General features: G+C 34.8%; 1 protein-coding gene across 1 annotated transcript in view; it reads right to left on the bottom strand.

Moving 5' to 3' along the window:
• The window catches only part of LOC148948335 (endoplasmic reticulum-Golgi intermediate compartment protein 2), a 43,472-nt gene extending 30,317 nt beyond the window's left edge, over positions 1–13,155 (bottom strand). The window contains exons 1-2 of the mRNA XM_089094894.1: positions 13,037–13,155; positions 819–974 (exon numbers count right to left, since the gene is read on the bottom strand). Of these exons, the coding sequence (XP_088951020.1) occupies positions 819–974; positions 13,037–13,148 (268 nt within the window). The 5' untranslated portion in view covers positions 13,149–13,155. The remainder of the gene's footprint in view (positions 1–818; positions 975–13,036) is intronic.
• Positions 13,156–14,586: the final 1,431 nt, after the last annotated feature.

Genomic DNA, 14,586 nt, shown 5'->3' with positions numbered 1-14,586 from the left:
TACTTTATAGGGGATTTTACTGAATTCACCTACTTAATTATATTTCAATCTCACTAAAGTTGTTTTACATTACGTAAAGAATTTAAAGCATTAAGAAATTTACGTGTAATTGGCTTATTTTATAGCTTAGAGTCTTCCTTGCCTCCATAGACACACGGGCATTGAATATGAGTACCATACCTGGTCTTATCACTATCCTGTTACCATCTCCCCAATCGGGTAGCCAGAATGTTGTGGGAGTGGAGTGGTTTGACTCATGTACAAAAGCAGGATGTTTCCATGACGAACCCTCCTCCTTAATCCTGACGGTTGCCATTGAAGAAATTTATCAGAGATTTATTAAAATAACATCTGTAAGGTATGGCCTAAGTATTGACATCAACATTGTCAGATCAAACTTATGAGAGACTAGCTTACCTGTCGCGCGTTGCTGCTATTTTTCACGATGGGGCACTACCAGTCGAATGCTGCATTCTTAAAAGAAAAGAGATTCAAGCAAAAACCCCCACACGGAAAAATCCCCTCAACGAAAACTCCCCCTCCGCAGAGAATCTCCCCGCATAAATAACGTTAGTATTTTTAATTTAAAGTACCTGGAAAATTCTCCAATAGACAATTCTCCCACAAAAAAATTCTTCCCAGCAGAAAACTCCTCCTTCATGGAAAATCCCCCCCCCCCCGCTGAAAATTTTTCCCCACATATAAGATAATAACTGCATTTTTAAACCTAAAACAATTTGAAAAATTAGGTTAGGATTACTAACTTACATGTTGGGCATTGTAAAATAGATCAGCAAAAATTTGTATGAAATACTTACAAGCACATGGTGTGGCCACCGTGAAATCAACATTCAACTCAACTTTTTCAAAAAGTTCCGAATCAGGAATAAATTTGAACTTTGTCCCAGGATTAAGATAATCTTTCACTTCCGACACCACAAGGTATACAATTACAAACCAGCATAAAATGGATACTAAAAAAGAAAAAAAGAGCCTTAGATCAAAAGCTACATTTTCAGCAATATGGGACTATTTTAGGCAGGTTTTTGGACCCAAACGTTCAGAATTTTCATTCATTTTAAAGCTGTGAAATATTTGCATGCAGAGATAGGTTTGAACAATTCCTCCTCTGAGATTACTTTGAAGGGCTCCTCTCCCAGAAAAAAATGGTGCCCTAAAAAAGCATCTTTTCTGAGTTTTGACACTTTCCGTAGGGTAGTAGAACCAATGACACCCCCAATCCAAGACCCTGACTTTAATACACCGGCACTATTTGTTGAATTTTGAAGAATAAGAGCAAAGCTCTTAAATTCAGTTTTTCAACTTAAGTTTTTTCAACTGAAAGTAAGGAGTACATTAAAAATTAAAACAACATGAAAACTTAAAACGAACAGAAATTACTACGTATATGAGGGGAGCTGCTCCTCCTCAACACCTCACTCTTTACACTAAGTTTTTTTTAGTATTTTTAAAAAAGCTTCTTATAATTCTAATTAAAAGAACATAGTGTTTCTGGAGTCGTTCTTAAAGAATTTGGGACAAAAATTCAAATTTTAGCATAAAAAGTGAGATGTTGAGGAGGAGAAACTCCCCTCTTATACTAACAATTTCTGCTCGTCTTATGTTTTAATATTGCTCCTTACTTTCAGTTGAAAAAACTTATTTTTTTTATTCAATTTCTGATTGCTTTTTAAATAATGCCAGGAAATCTGGCTAAACTTCCGCGGAAAAATCCCTCCTTTGCACGGATTTATTCTCTAGACGATTCAATCCTGGTGACAAGTTCCTTGGACAAATATCCTTTGGACAAACATCTCCATGTGTGAAATTGAGTCGGCAAAGAGAAAGCAAGACATAAGAAGAATTTCGTACAGGAATTCTGGAAAATTCCCCCAGTGTAAAATTTCCCCTGAAATATCCACCCCCTGGAAACTTTCTTCCCCATGGAAAAATTTTCCCCGTAGAAAATTCCACAGCATAAAATTCGTCCCCCCATCCGAAAAATGTCTGCATACTTTCTGATATCAAATACTATACATAAACAATGGGCAAATTTTATAACTTAAAGACCTTTCCCCAGGAGCTATGGGGTCATGTTATCTCCAAGGACATAGTTATTCGGCTTTTCAACTATGTTGAACAAAATGGCTATCTCAAAATTTTGATCAGCCGATTTTGAGGAAAAAAGTCACGTGGAAGGTGGCCTAGTTTCCCTCCAATCTTTTTCGACATTTTAAAGGGCACTATGACTTTTAATTTTCATTCGAATGAGCCCTCTCCCGACATTCTAGGACCACTGGGTTGATACAATTACCCTTTGGAAAAAAATAAACATGCATCTGTGATCTTTCTTCTGGCAAAAAACACGAAATTCCACATTTTTGTAGATAGGAGCTTGGAACCTCTACAGTAGAGTTCTCTGATACACTGAATCTGATGGTGTGATTTTCATTAACCTTCTATGACTTTTAAGGGGTGTTTCCTCCTAGCCTTTGTGGGGTAAGACTAAACTAAATGAAATTTATATATTTGGAATCAGCATAATAAGCCAATTTTTTTATATATCTATTGGTATAAAAATTTCGTTTTTTAGAATTTTGGTTACCACTGAGCCGGGTCGCACCTTACTTACAGTTTGTTACTAGGAACTGTTTGAAAACTATTTACCATAATTGGAATTTACAGTTGGCTTATAATACCATAAAGTATTTGAAATTTCTTGCTTAAAGCTATAAACTTTAAGGACAGAGCCAGAATGAAAGCAAGCATTAGAAGAATACAGAAAAAAAATTCTAGGAAACTTGAGCTGGTCTTCAGGACAACTAATAACACCATCTAGTAAATCATTTAGGACCGAAAGTCGGTAATAGGTAAATCTGGTACGTAGATTACGAATATGCACTTTGTTCTTGTTTTAAACGTTCATTTTTAGTCTCCCCTAATTCAAGCACCAATATAGGTCTGAGAGCAACACCAAGCGAAATTGAATTCATACAGATAAAATTTGACTGTTACTGCAGAAAAAAAGTTGTGTTCATGTCAATTTGAAACAATCCCCTCCACGTGACCTTCCAAATAAGCAACTTCTCACAACTACCTAAATCATTGGTTTTAAGTTTAAAAAAAACACACAGATAATTTGAAATTGCAAAAGGACTGGAGATTCATCACATTTGTTTAATTAATCGCATGTCTTCTTCATCTTCAATTTCGACCTGAGCATTAGAGCAACTAGTTCCTTAGCAAAATTTGCAAGCAATGTCATATTCGATACCAGATGCACCAGTTACTATCGTATGATCCCTTACAACCACACTTCACACCAGTGAGAATTTTTTTGGTGCTGCTGGAAGGTCCATGAGAATAGAGTACAGCATGCCATTCTGGAGTCTCCATTCCCAATTCTCAGGATCTAGGATAGGTCCCTGAAGCCCAATTCAATCTTGTACTTTAGTTAAAGGTTCAGAAAAAGTGAAATTTCGCTGCTGCTGAAGTAGGAGGTTGATCTTGGGGATGGACAGAAGTTGTAGATGTTGCTACTTTCTGCTGAAAAACTCGATGTTGGTAACTGTCAAGCATGTCGGTAGGTTTGACACCCTACCGTATAGAAACTAAGTCTCATGACTTTCATGAGACTTAAAGCATGGGAGAAGTGTTCAAGAGAAGCTCATCTATCCATTACTTTCTCATATAGGTCTTTGATTTCACTAAGCTGAACAGTATTCAATGCAAGATCTATATTCAATTCAAGTTCTGTACCTGAATCCTCATCTACAAGTTCGTTTATCAGAATCAAGTGAAGTACTGCGTCTACAATGGTATGGGCTCGCACTGCTCGAGAATAGCCTTACCACATAGAAGATGAGGAACTGTACCAGAAGCATAAATTAATTCAAAGCTTTCTTTCGGTCCAGATCCATCCATCAAAGATCCAATGGGACCAGCAAAACTCATAAGGTTGTGGAACCCTCCTAGTCTAACCACTACTTTTGCAATGCTACTTCCAGGTCCTTCTGCAGCAATAATCTTCATGGACTTCCACTGCAACAGCTGGTCAAAAGTTACAACCAGAGTAAATCTGTACCATTCATCCTGATGGGCAATGAATGTCAGTGTAGAAAGGATACAATCCTTGTCACTTGAAGGAAGATCTATCATAAGAAGAAAGACAATGCTGGCTTTACCAGGATTGTCTCCAACCATGACTGATTGCATGGTTTTGCCACAACCTTGCCCAGGTTGTTCAAGATGCCAAAACATAAACCAAAGACTATCTAAGTTTAAAATCTTATCCTCTTCAAATCCTAGATGAAGAAAATCATAATACATTATCGAAAGGACAGAATCATTTGACTTTCTATGTGCGATTCAGATTCTACCAGCTGCATTTATCTACTCAGAGGTAACCTCCCAACTAAGGATACTTTTTAAGGTGACATTTAGCCCTAGGGTTACAGCAGCAATTATGCCCATGCCATGGAAGGTATTTCTACAATCAGACCAGACTGTCAGAAGTAATTCCTTGCAGTTTGATTCCATAATAAACAGCAGTATTTTCTCAAGCCTCAAAACTTCAAAATAGAAGGAGCAAAACCTCAGCAAATTCAATGCATCAATCAAGAATTTGGAGAAATACGCGTGGATGGACAGTCATGGGTGAATGTAACTAAAAATTAACTAGAAGCCAAAGTTGATCAGTAAGCATACTGCTTACACTTTCTTTCAAACTCCAATTTCGGCAAAAGTGTGCAAAACCATTTATTTGATTGGGTGTAGGGGGGAGGGGCAAAATATGCAAGATACTAGGACATGACTTTTTCAATGAATGCTTTGTCTTTTGCATGTGTGTGTTTGGGGGGGGGGGCAAACGACTCAGGGATAGTCAAAACACAGGACTGAATCCATATTTGTGATCAATGTACCAGATTTTTCTATCACCAACTTTTTAAAAGTGCAAGTTATTTTTTTAAGTTTTTTTTTATTTTAGAAGAAAAGACAAAAAGCTTCAATTTTGCCTCAGCCAATTTTGACTTATTTTTCACATGGTGTAGAGAATTTTTTATGATTTAAATGATACCAAAGTCAAAACTGTTGCAATTTGTTTGAGGTAACCCCTACAGTTAATCTAGATTGATTGTAGGCCTATTACTAGTAAAATCTTAAGATGCCTATAATGGCATTTTTTCTTTACTCTTTACTTATAGGCTTAACTAGGGGGGGCAAGACCAGAAGTGCCCTCCCTCCTCCCCCACCCCAAAAAAAAGCTCATTGCCTATAAGAAAATTTCCTAGAGCAAGTGTAAAGTTAATTCCAGACTGGTGATGGTAAAGTCCCGCCTCTCTTGGTGGCCAATTTTTCCCAAGACATAATACTACTATTACTACCAACTCACCATAGCACCAAGCCACCTTAGGCCGACACAACTACGCAAACTCCTCCTACATCCTAATCTATTTGAAGCCTCCCTCTTGACAACATCCCACGAAGTTTCCATTTCATTTAAACTTTTTTTTTATGGCATCCTTCTACCTCAACCATAGATGACCTGCTTTCCGTTTAGCCCTAGATGGTTGGCCTGAAATGACAATCTTTGGAAATCTGTCATCCTTCATCTGCAGAACATGCCTTAGCCATATTAATCTTTATCTCATTATGGCACTAGAAAGCAGGATTGAACTACACTTTTTGTACAGCTTACTGTATGAAATAGTGTCATTCAGTTGGGTACCCAAAACAATCTGTAGGCAATTTCTCTGGGAAATATCTAGCAAATCTTCCTCCGTTTTCCAGAGCACCCATGCTTCAAAACCATATTTGACCACTGTCATCACTGTAGCTTCAAATATTCTAATCTTGGTTTGCCCACTTCCAAGTATACTCTATACTCATTGTATTTATCACCAATCCTAGCCCTTAAAGTGATACCTTGATCCTAGTTTTTGCCAATAGAAAATGGTAACCAAAAATTCTAAAAACTCCCTTCAAACAGCCATAAATACTTATTTGTATCAATAATTAAAATGCATTGCTCAAATTTGCCAAAGTGATGGATGAGTATACAGCCCACTACAAATATTCACAACATTTTTTAGGATAGTGTGAATCTTATCTTCCTGCCAATTTAGCGTTTGTAATAAAATGTTAAAGAAAAACAGAGTTGCACCCTTGAAAATATAAAGTTTACTGTTTCGATACTATGTGTCCCACAGATGGCCCAGGAGGAACTAAGTTACAAGCAAACAAGTTCTCATTGATAGTTACAACAGCCAATCAAATAGTTCCAGCAAGTTTCTTTGACATAGTTCCTCATGTATCTCAGCAATAAATTTGAACAATATAACCTAATGTCTAACAAATACAAGGAATATGAATGAATTATTCAGAACTTCATTCTTTGACTGATACAGATCTAATTTACATATGATTGAAAGACACGAAAAACCAGTTTTATACTAAAAAAAGAAATTATGGGCTTTTAAGACTAGAAATTCTTTATTCTGTGATGCATAAATTATTTATCTTTCATATCATGTCTTGTAATTCTTTAACCTCATGCACAGTTTCTTGTGCATGGTCATTTTAGTCCAAACTTTATAACTATTCTAGAGGAAGATAAGCCACCAAATAAAAAACAAATTCTACATTTTGAACATCCAGAGCATTTAATTCATTTTAACTAGGCAATTTTAATTTCCACAGAAAGTTGTTTACCACAATCTTTTAAGAGGCAATTGAAATTAAAAGATACATAAATAGAGACCTTGCTTTAAATAGAGACATTAGAGATATTCCTATGAAAGCAATTTGAAAGTAACTATTAAACTATGAAAGTTATATTCTTTCTCATTTCAAACTAAAATCATTTGACCATATTAATAAAAATCGGATCAGCAGACAAGCTAACAGTTGTTAGGGAGATAGTTCTTGGCCAATCTAATTTTTTGTGAATAGTCATTAATTTATTCTGGCTTGATTTTTCGTCTGTTTGATTCAATATTTCTCCTGCTTGTTAATGTCCAGTTCAAGAGGTAAGTTTTTTTTTTATTAGTTTGTGTTTTTTTTCAGCATTGAGAACAGCTTCATGGAGATCCTTGCTGAAATGTCTCCTTCTGTCTTTTTTTTCTGCTGGCTGAAAATCACCCCTTTTTCCTTGTTTATTTTTTTCAACTACATTTTTTTTGTCAAATGTCATATATTCCAGTATGGTCTCAGAACATTTTTATGTCAAGCTTACAGGGAGCTTTTGACTAATGTTGTTTTAGATAATTTTTTTTTCAATCCTGTTAAAAAACATGCAAAGCTTATTTGTTAACTTAATTTTCTCCAAGATTGCAAAAGGGAATTAATTCTTCCTTATTCTTTGTGCTTCAATCTAAACTTAGGCAAACAATCTGAAGGCACCCTTATCCAAAAAATGGGTTTCAAAACTTTGAAATACAGTCCCAACATCTTGTAGGAAGTTTTACATTGAAACAACCTGTCAATAGTTGAGAGAAAATCAACAAGCTTTCAATAAATTGATATATAAAATCTGAAAATAAAAAGGATGAGTTTGACTCTGCCTTGAACCTCCATGGTTTTGAACTTCAAGATCATTCAATTTTTTTCTGATGAGGTAATTTGAATTTCCACAGTAAATAGTTTACCATAGCCTCTTAGGGAGGTAACTGGAATTCAAAAATACATAGAGACATTGCTTTAAATAAAGACATTAGAGATATCCCTATTAATCCAAATTATGATAACTGCATTAATAAAACTGTATTAATAAAAAATCAGGTCAGTAGACAAGCTTAATTAATTTCTAGGGAGTGAATCCTTGCCCAATCTAATATGTGAAAAGTTGTTTGTTTATTTATGCTTGGTTTTTTGTTTGTTTGATTCTGTGTTTCTCCTGCTTTATTAATGTTCACTTCAAAACGTTGTTTTTCTTGGCACTGAGGATGGCTTCATGGAGTTCATTGACAAAACATTTGTTTTGATCTTATTGCTTTTTCTACAGGCTAAAATCACCCTTTTTAAAAAATTAAATTTATTTTTTATGTTTTCTTATTTTTGTGTAAAAAATATTGCATATTAGTTTCCTTCTACAAAAATGACAGGGAACAAACAAAAAGAGGCATTAAAAAATCAGCATAACTGCATCAACAAAGGAACGTTTCCTCTTTTTTTTTAGTTTACTCATTTTATTTTTTAGCCTGATTTTATAGTTTTCTCAATTGAAGCAGTGCATAATTTAGCTTGTTGTTGATCATTTCCAAATAAGGAAAGCAATCTTATTTTCTGCTCAATTTTTCTGTTTATCCTTGTTAGTTAGAAATGTAACCTTTTGTGTAGACATCATGAAAATATTTGGGACTTTAGAATAACTTTTGTAAATTAAATGTTTATATAATTGGATTGTATCCATTTGGAATGAGTCAGTGTCTTAGTGTGTACACTTCAATGCCTCAAAATACAAAATCCTATATCTTGGATACAACAATCCAAAAGATCCATATTGTTTAAGAGATGCCCAGTTTTTGGGCAGTTGGTGAGGAAAAGTGACAAGGGGGCATTGCTAACTATGAGGTGAAGTTTTGTTGTCATATACAAGCACAAGTTGCAAAAGAAACAAAGCCTCATAAAACAAACATTCACCAGGAAGCCATGTGTGGTGATGAAACTTTATGAAGCCATGGCCTACCCTTGCCTGTGATTTAGCATGACCCCAGTCTTTCCCAGCTATAAGATGGATGTAAAGAAACTGGGGTGTTCAAAGAAGAGCAACAAAGCAAGACAAAACCTTCAAGTTCACTATCACCTTGAATATTCTCTAAAAGTTTCAACTTATTACTCTTAGCTGTGCCTGGGATATTGCAGAATCCCAACTTTGAAAAAACTCAATGCACACAGCATTGTTTTATTTGCTTCTTCAATATTCTCTGTGAGATTAAACTTAATACTCTTATGTGTCTCACCTCACTTAAACTCTCCACTTTAGTATACTGTAGAAATAGAGGATATGTAACAACAACTAGCAAGTTGCTGGAGAGTGACCTATTAATTCATGCCTTCTCCCTGTCCCTCTTAACTACCACAAGAGGACAAACATGGAAGCTGCAGATCCCCTATTTTACAAGACAAGAGCACAAACACTTCTTCTCAGTCTATTCTATCCTACTCTTGAACAGCCTGTCTGAAGCCACTACTCAGTCTCAAACAATAGAAGCCTTTAAGAAAGGAGTTGATCAAAACTGGGCCAATACTGAATGGAAACTAGGACAGAATTTAATCTTGAAACGCCACCAGCATGATTTTCAATAAATTGCTCAATTAAATCCTTAATGAAATAGATAAGAACTAGACATGTTTTTAGAATCAGAATTTCATCCTGAATCCAAATATGTCATTCATTTCTGTAAAAATTAGCTTTAACCCACCTCCGCTTATTTGTAAGTATATGCCCTAAGCTGTATATATATGATTAATTTTCCATTATTTGACTAACTGTTAAATAAATTTGAAGAAAAGAGTGACTTAGAGAGAATTAATTGCATTTATACAACTCAGGCTATATATTCATACATTATGAGTGGGGATAAAGTTCATTTCTGAAAGAAATCTATGTTTTATTTTGATTCAGGGTGGAATTTTGATTCATAGAATATATCTATTTTTTAGCTCTCATAAGTGGGTCAATTGAAAAAATTAGTAGACTTTCTATAGAAGGTTCAACACCACTTTATCTTGCTAGAAATGTGATTAAATGTAATGCCTTAGGAGAATATTACTTTAAAGTAATAGATTTATAATTGAATTGTGAGTTTTCAACTAATTTTCAAACCGTTTGTGGTAACAAACTGTAAGTAAGGAGCGAACCTGCTCAATAGTAACCAAAACTCTAAAAAACTAAATTTTGATACAAATAGATATATCAAAAGAATTGCCTTTTTATACTGATTTCAAATATATAAATTTCATTAAGTTTCATTCTTCCCATCAAAGGTTACGAGCCAGAGAAAATTTTCCTGATATTCGAAAAAAAGGAGGAAACACCCCCTAAAATTCAAGTGATCTTAATGAAAATCACACCATCAGATTCAGCACATCAGAGAACTCTATTGAACAGGATTCAAGCTTTTATCTGCAAAAATGTGGAATTTTGTATTTTTTGCAAGAAGAAAGATCACAAATGAGTGTTTATTTGTTGTTTTCCCCAGGGGGTGATCATAGCAACCCAGTGATCCTAGAATATCAGGAGAAGGCTCATAAGAAAGGAAATTAAAAGTTCTAGTGCCCTTTTTAAGTGACCAAACCAATTGGAGGGCAACTAGGCCCCCTCCCCCCCTATTTTTTCCCAAAATCGTCCAATAAAAATTTTGAGATAGCAGTTTTGTTCATCATAGTTGAAAGGCCCAATAAATATGCCTTCAGGCATAATATGACCCCCCCCCCCCTCACAGCCACAAGGGAAAGGTCTTTAAGTTATAAATTTGCCCATTGTTTGCACATAGTATTTGTTATTGGGATGTATGCATACATTTCAGGTGGGGGGACAAATTTTTTGTTGGGAGTTTTTCCATGGGGAGGGAAGTTTCCCGGGAGTGAACTTGTCAAAGGAAATTATACACTGGGGTAATTTGCTAAAATTCTTATACATTTCTTTTGTTTTATATATGTCCTGCTTTCTCTTTTCCATCTCAATTTTATGCACAGAGTGGTTAAGAGTAATTGTCTGGGGTAAATTTTTCACTGGGATCAAATTGTCTAGAGGATATTTTGGTGGGGAGGAGCTTTCTCCATGGAGGTGGGGCCAGATTTCCTGGCATTATTTGAAAAATGATCAGAAATTAAATAAAAAAACAAGTTTTTTCAACTGAAAGTAAGGAATAACATTTTAACTTAAAACAAACAGAAATCATTACATATATAAAGGGGATTGTCCCCTCCTCAACACCCTGCTCTTTACGCTAAAGTTTGAATTTTGTCCCAATTCTTTAAGAATGACTTCTGAAACACAAGGGCTGTTTAATTAGAACAATAAGACACTTTTTCAAAAGTACTAAAAACTCTAGCATAAAGAGCAAGGTGTTGAGAAAGAGGCAACTCCCTTTACATTCATAATAATTTCTGTTTGCTTTAAGTTTTAATGTTGCTCCTTACTTTCAGTTGAAAAAACTTGTTTTTTTATTTAATTTAACCTTAAATTCATCTAAAAACAATCAAAAAGGTATAAAGTTACCTGTTAGGGCACCTTCAAAGATTCAAACAGAAGTTTGCCCATGATTACTACATTTGGAAAGACCATTAAGAAGGCAGCAGGTAATGTTTATATTAACAGACTATTCAGGTAGCTAAGAAATAAACTTACCTCTGTAGTCAGAATTGCATCCTGAATACAAAGCTAACATGCATTTGCATTGGAAATTAACTTTACCCCACCCCTATATATACTAATTCAGGTTATATATTTGAATATTAAGCTGGGGGAGGGATTAAGTTCAAACTTACCACTATAGCGAAATTTGGGTACTTATTGGTTATATAATAAACACTTGAGAATTTCAATCATGAATGATGCAAACATGACACAAGAAACTGGTCAAGCAGCTTCTTTATACTAGAGAATTGGCTTTCTAGACATTGAGTTCTAGAGTCTAGAACTCAATGTCTAGTCAAGCACCTTCTCTAGCATATCTAGCTAAGCACCAAATTTTACTTGTGAACAATTGTTGCCTAGACATTAAATTCTGGCCAGACATGTGTCTAGACTTGGTATTCTAGCTAGACATACTTGTCAATGGTGCTTTAATTTAAGAAAAAAATTTAAAAAACTTCATTTAAGTTACATCACATTCACATACATTTAAAAGGCAAAACAGATACATAATAGTATTGCAACAATGTCATGCATTCTATGAAAGGTGTTGCATACAGACAACAGTTTATTTTATACAGTTTATTTATTATACAGATAACAGTTTATAAAGGTGTTGCATACAGACAACAGATACAGTTCATTTGCATAGAATACACCAAGAGGACAACTTTAAAAGAGATACCTAATTAATAAACTTTTAAACTTCCATTAGGTGAATTGCCTATGCATAAAATTTTGAGTAACAAAATTTAAATATCACAAGGGGGCATCAGGATTTTAGAAATGCCTAGGCAGGGCATGACCCAAAATTGGGTAAAATTCTACTTTAGCTGCTTTTTGCTATCTTGGAAAGGGGTTAGGTTAGGAAAATGAAACTTTCATGGATGGGTCAACAGGCTAAAGTATGTTCCAGGAAGGTATTTTGAAGTACCTACCTCCACTCCTTCTCTCTCTAGAGGGTCCCAAAATTTGACTACATGACATATCTATATCTAGGCTATTGAATTTTTTACCTACCTCTTACCTCTACTAGTGCCTACTGAGAAGGAATAGAAGTACCTACCTCTACTCCTTCTCCCTCTAGAAGGTCCTGACCTTTGATGACCTTTAAAAATCTGTGGGTTATAAAAAGTGAAACTTGCAAAACAGATCTTCTGCTTAAGTGAAGTGCAACAAAATTGTTTTCAGCTTAACAACTTTGCTCTATCCCAATTTATAAGGTTTTAAAGATTTTCAAATACATTTCCTAAATTTTGAAGAAAAACAACATTGATATGGCTTAAAATTCTACTCAAATAAGAGGAATTGCATTTTCAGAACTAAAGCCACAGAAAAAGAATCTGATGACTGAAAATTAAGGCAAAATCTTGTTGTCTACCTAACTGCAAGATGTTGTTTGCCTACGAGTCATGTAGGCAAATTTCATGGCCTTTTAGAGGGAGAAGTACTTCAAAATACATTCCCTGGACATAGGCTACTTTAACCTGTAGACCCATTCCTGAAAGCTTCATTTTTACTAACCTAACCCCTTTCCAAGATCGCCAAAGTAGAATTTTAACTAAATCATTTTGGAGCCAATGCCCTAGACCCACAATAGGCCTAGCCTACAAGCCAATTAGGCTGGCCTAAGTTCAACTATGTTAGTGGTGAACCACTGATACAAAATATGACTACCTGTTCCTCCTGAAGCTGAATGCTTTTTACATGGATCAAAAGTTTTCGGGAAAGAATCAAGACATTTAAAAAAGTTCTTTGTTCTGTCTTTTGAATTTTCCGCATTATCCATGCTAAGATAATTTAAATTTTTCGCTTGAAATCACAGCGTTCGTAGAAAATAAAGAGCTACAATGAACCAAAAATAAGCGAAAATAGAGAAAAATAAACTACCAAGCGTAAAACTCCCACAAATAAGCATCAATAAATAATTAAAATCCAAAACAAACAGAAATTATAACAAATAACCTATTCAAACTCAAAACGAGCTAAAATTAACATGAGTAGGGATCACAACCTTTATGCCAGAACATAATTGGCACTTTACTAAAAAAAAAATAACTAAATATGCATTGTCAGTTATTTTACATATGTGGATATTTATTCCTTAAAATGTTAGTCATTTTTGATTTATTGAAGCTATAAAAGTGAAACCATAAAAACAAAATTTTACAGTTAAGTGCTAATTCACCTTCATACCCTTAGGTACAGTTGTAATAGTAATCAAAGCAGTAGTATTAGTACTCAATTTAATAAAATTAACCATAGATATAACATTGAGTCTTCATTCAATCTTCGAAGCGAAAACACCTATTTTTGGATATTTCAAAACACTTCGGAATTTCATTATTTCACTGCCATGAACTTTAATTAATTCAGGAATAATAGAAGTTACATAAGAAGTGAAATAGTTAACTTTAACAGATTAGTGAAAGTGATAAGCTTGCTGTGGGTAAGAAAGACTTGATTATTTTCTGTCGAAAGAAGTGCGCAAAAAAAGTGTGACTTATGGGTATTTGGACAGTTATCCCACCTGAGAAACAATAAATGAATTCTTGAGAAAGAAACTCGAAGGAAGAACTTAGTAATTTATGGGTTGCTAGAAAGCAAAGCTGATAATTCTTTTAAAGAAGAGTTAGCGCATTATTTTGCAAGAAGGGTTCCCTAAAGTAATATCCAGCCTCACGATTTACAGGATGTTTTCAGACTTCCATCAAAATCCGGACAACGTTCTACATTTATTAAGTTTTCAAGTTCGTTTCAAAGAGACATTGTTTTGCACAGCGGTAGAGTTTTTGGACAGGAAAGAGTGTTTGTGACTCCAGATTATTTACCTGAAGAATGAGAGATTAAAAACAAATTAAAACCGATGCATCAAGAGGCATGCACGAAGAACCTGAAAACTAAGTGGAAGGGAATGAAGTTAAAAGTTAATGAAACCACTTACGAGTATAATAGAGAAATTGGCACTGTGCAATCATATAATCGAAGTACCCAAGTTGAAGCCACAAACAATCCAGCGGAGGGAACGAGCTCCCAAACTTGCAGGGAAAGAACAAGCAGTTTCCGGTCTCAATCAGGAGATACAAGAATAAGATCTTTGTCAATAGAGATTGTTGTGTCAGAATTTGAATCAGCTTTTGGGAGCGAGGTCGAGGATAACCACTATCAGAACTCGAATAAGCGAGATCTAAGCCTCGATAGTAGTGTAGAACAAGAGCCAAGTAAAG

The sequence above is a fragment of the Artemia sp. Qi Xiang Cuo genome, chromosome 9, assembly GCF_049724085.1.
Source record: "Artemia sp. Qi Xiang Cuo chromosome 9, ASM4972408v1, whole genome shotgun sequence".
In the NCBI taxonomy this organism is placed as follows: domain Eukaryota; kingdom Metazoa; phylum Arthropoda; class Branchiopoda; order Anostraca; family Artemiidae; genus Artemia; species Artemia sp. Qi Xiang Cuo.
Note: the sequence above shows the minus strand (reverse complement) of the source record. Positions and strands in the feature narration are given on the sequence as shown.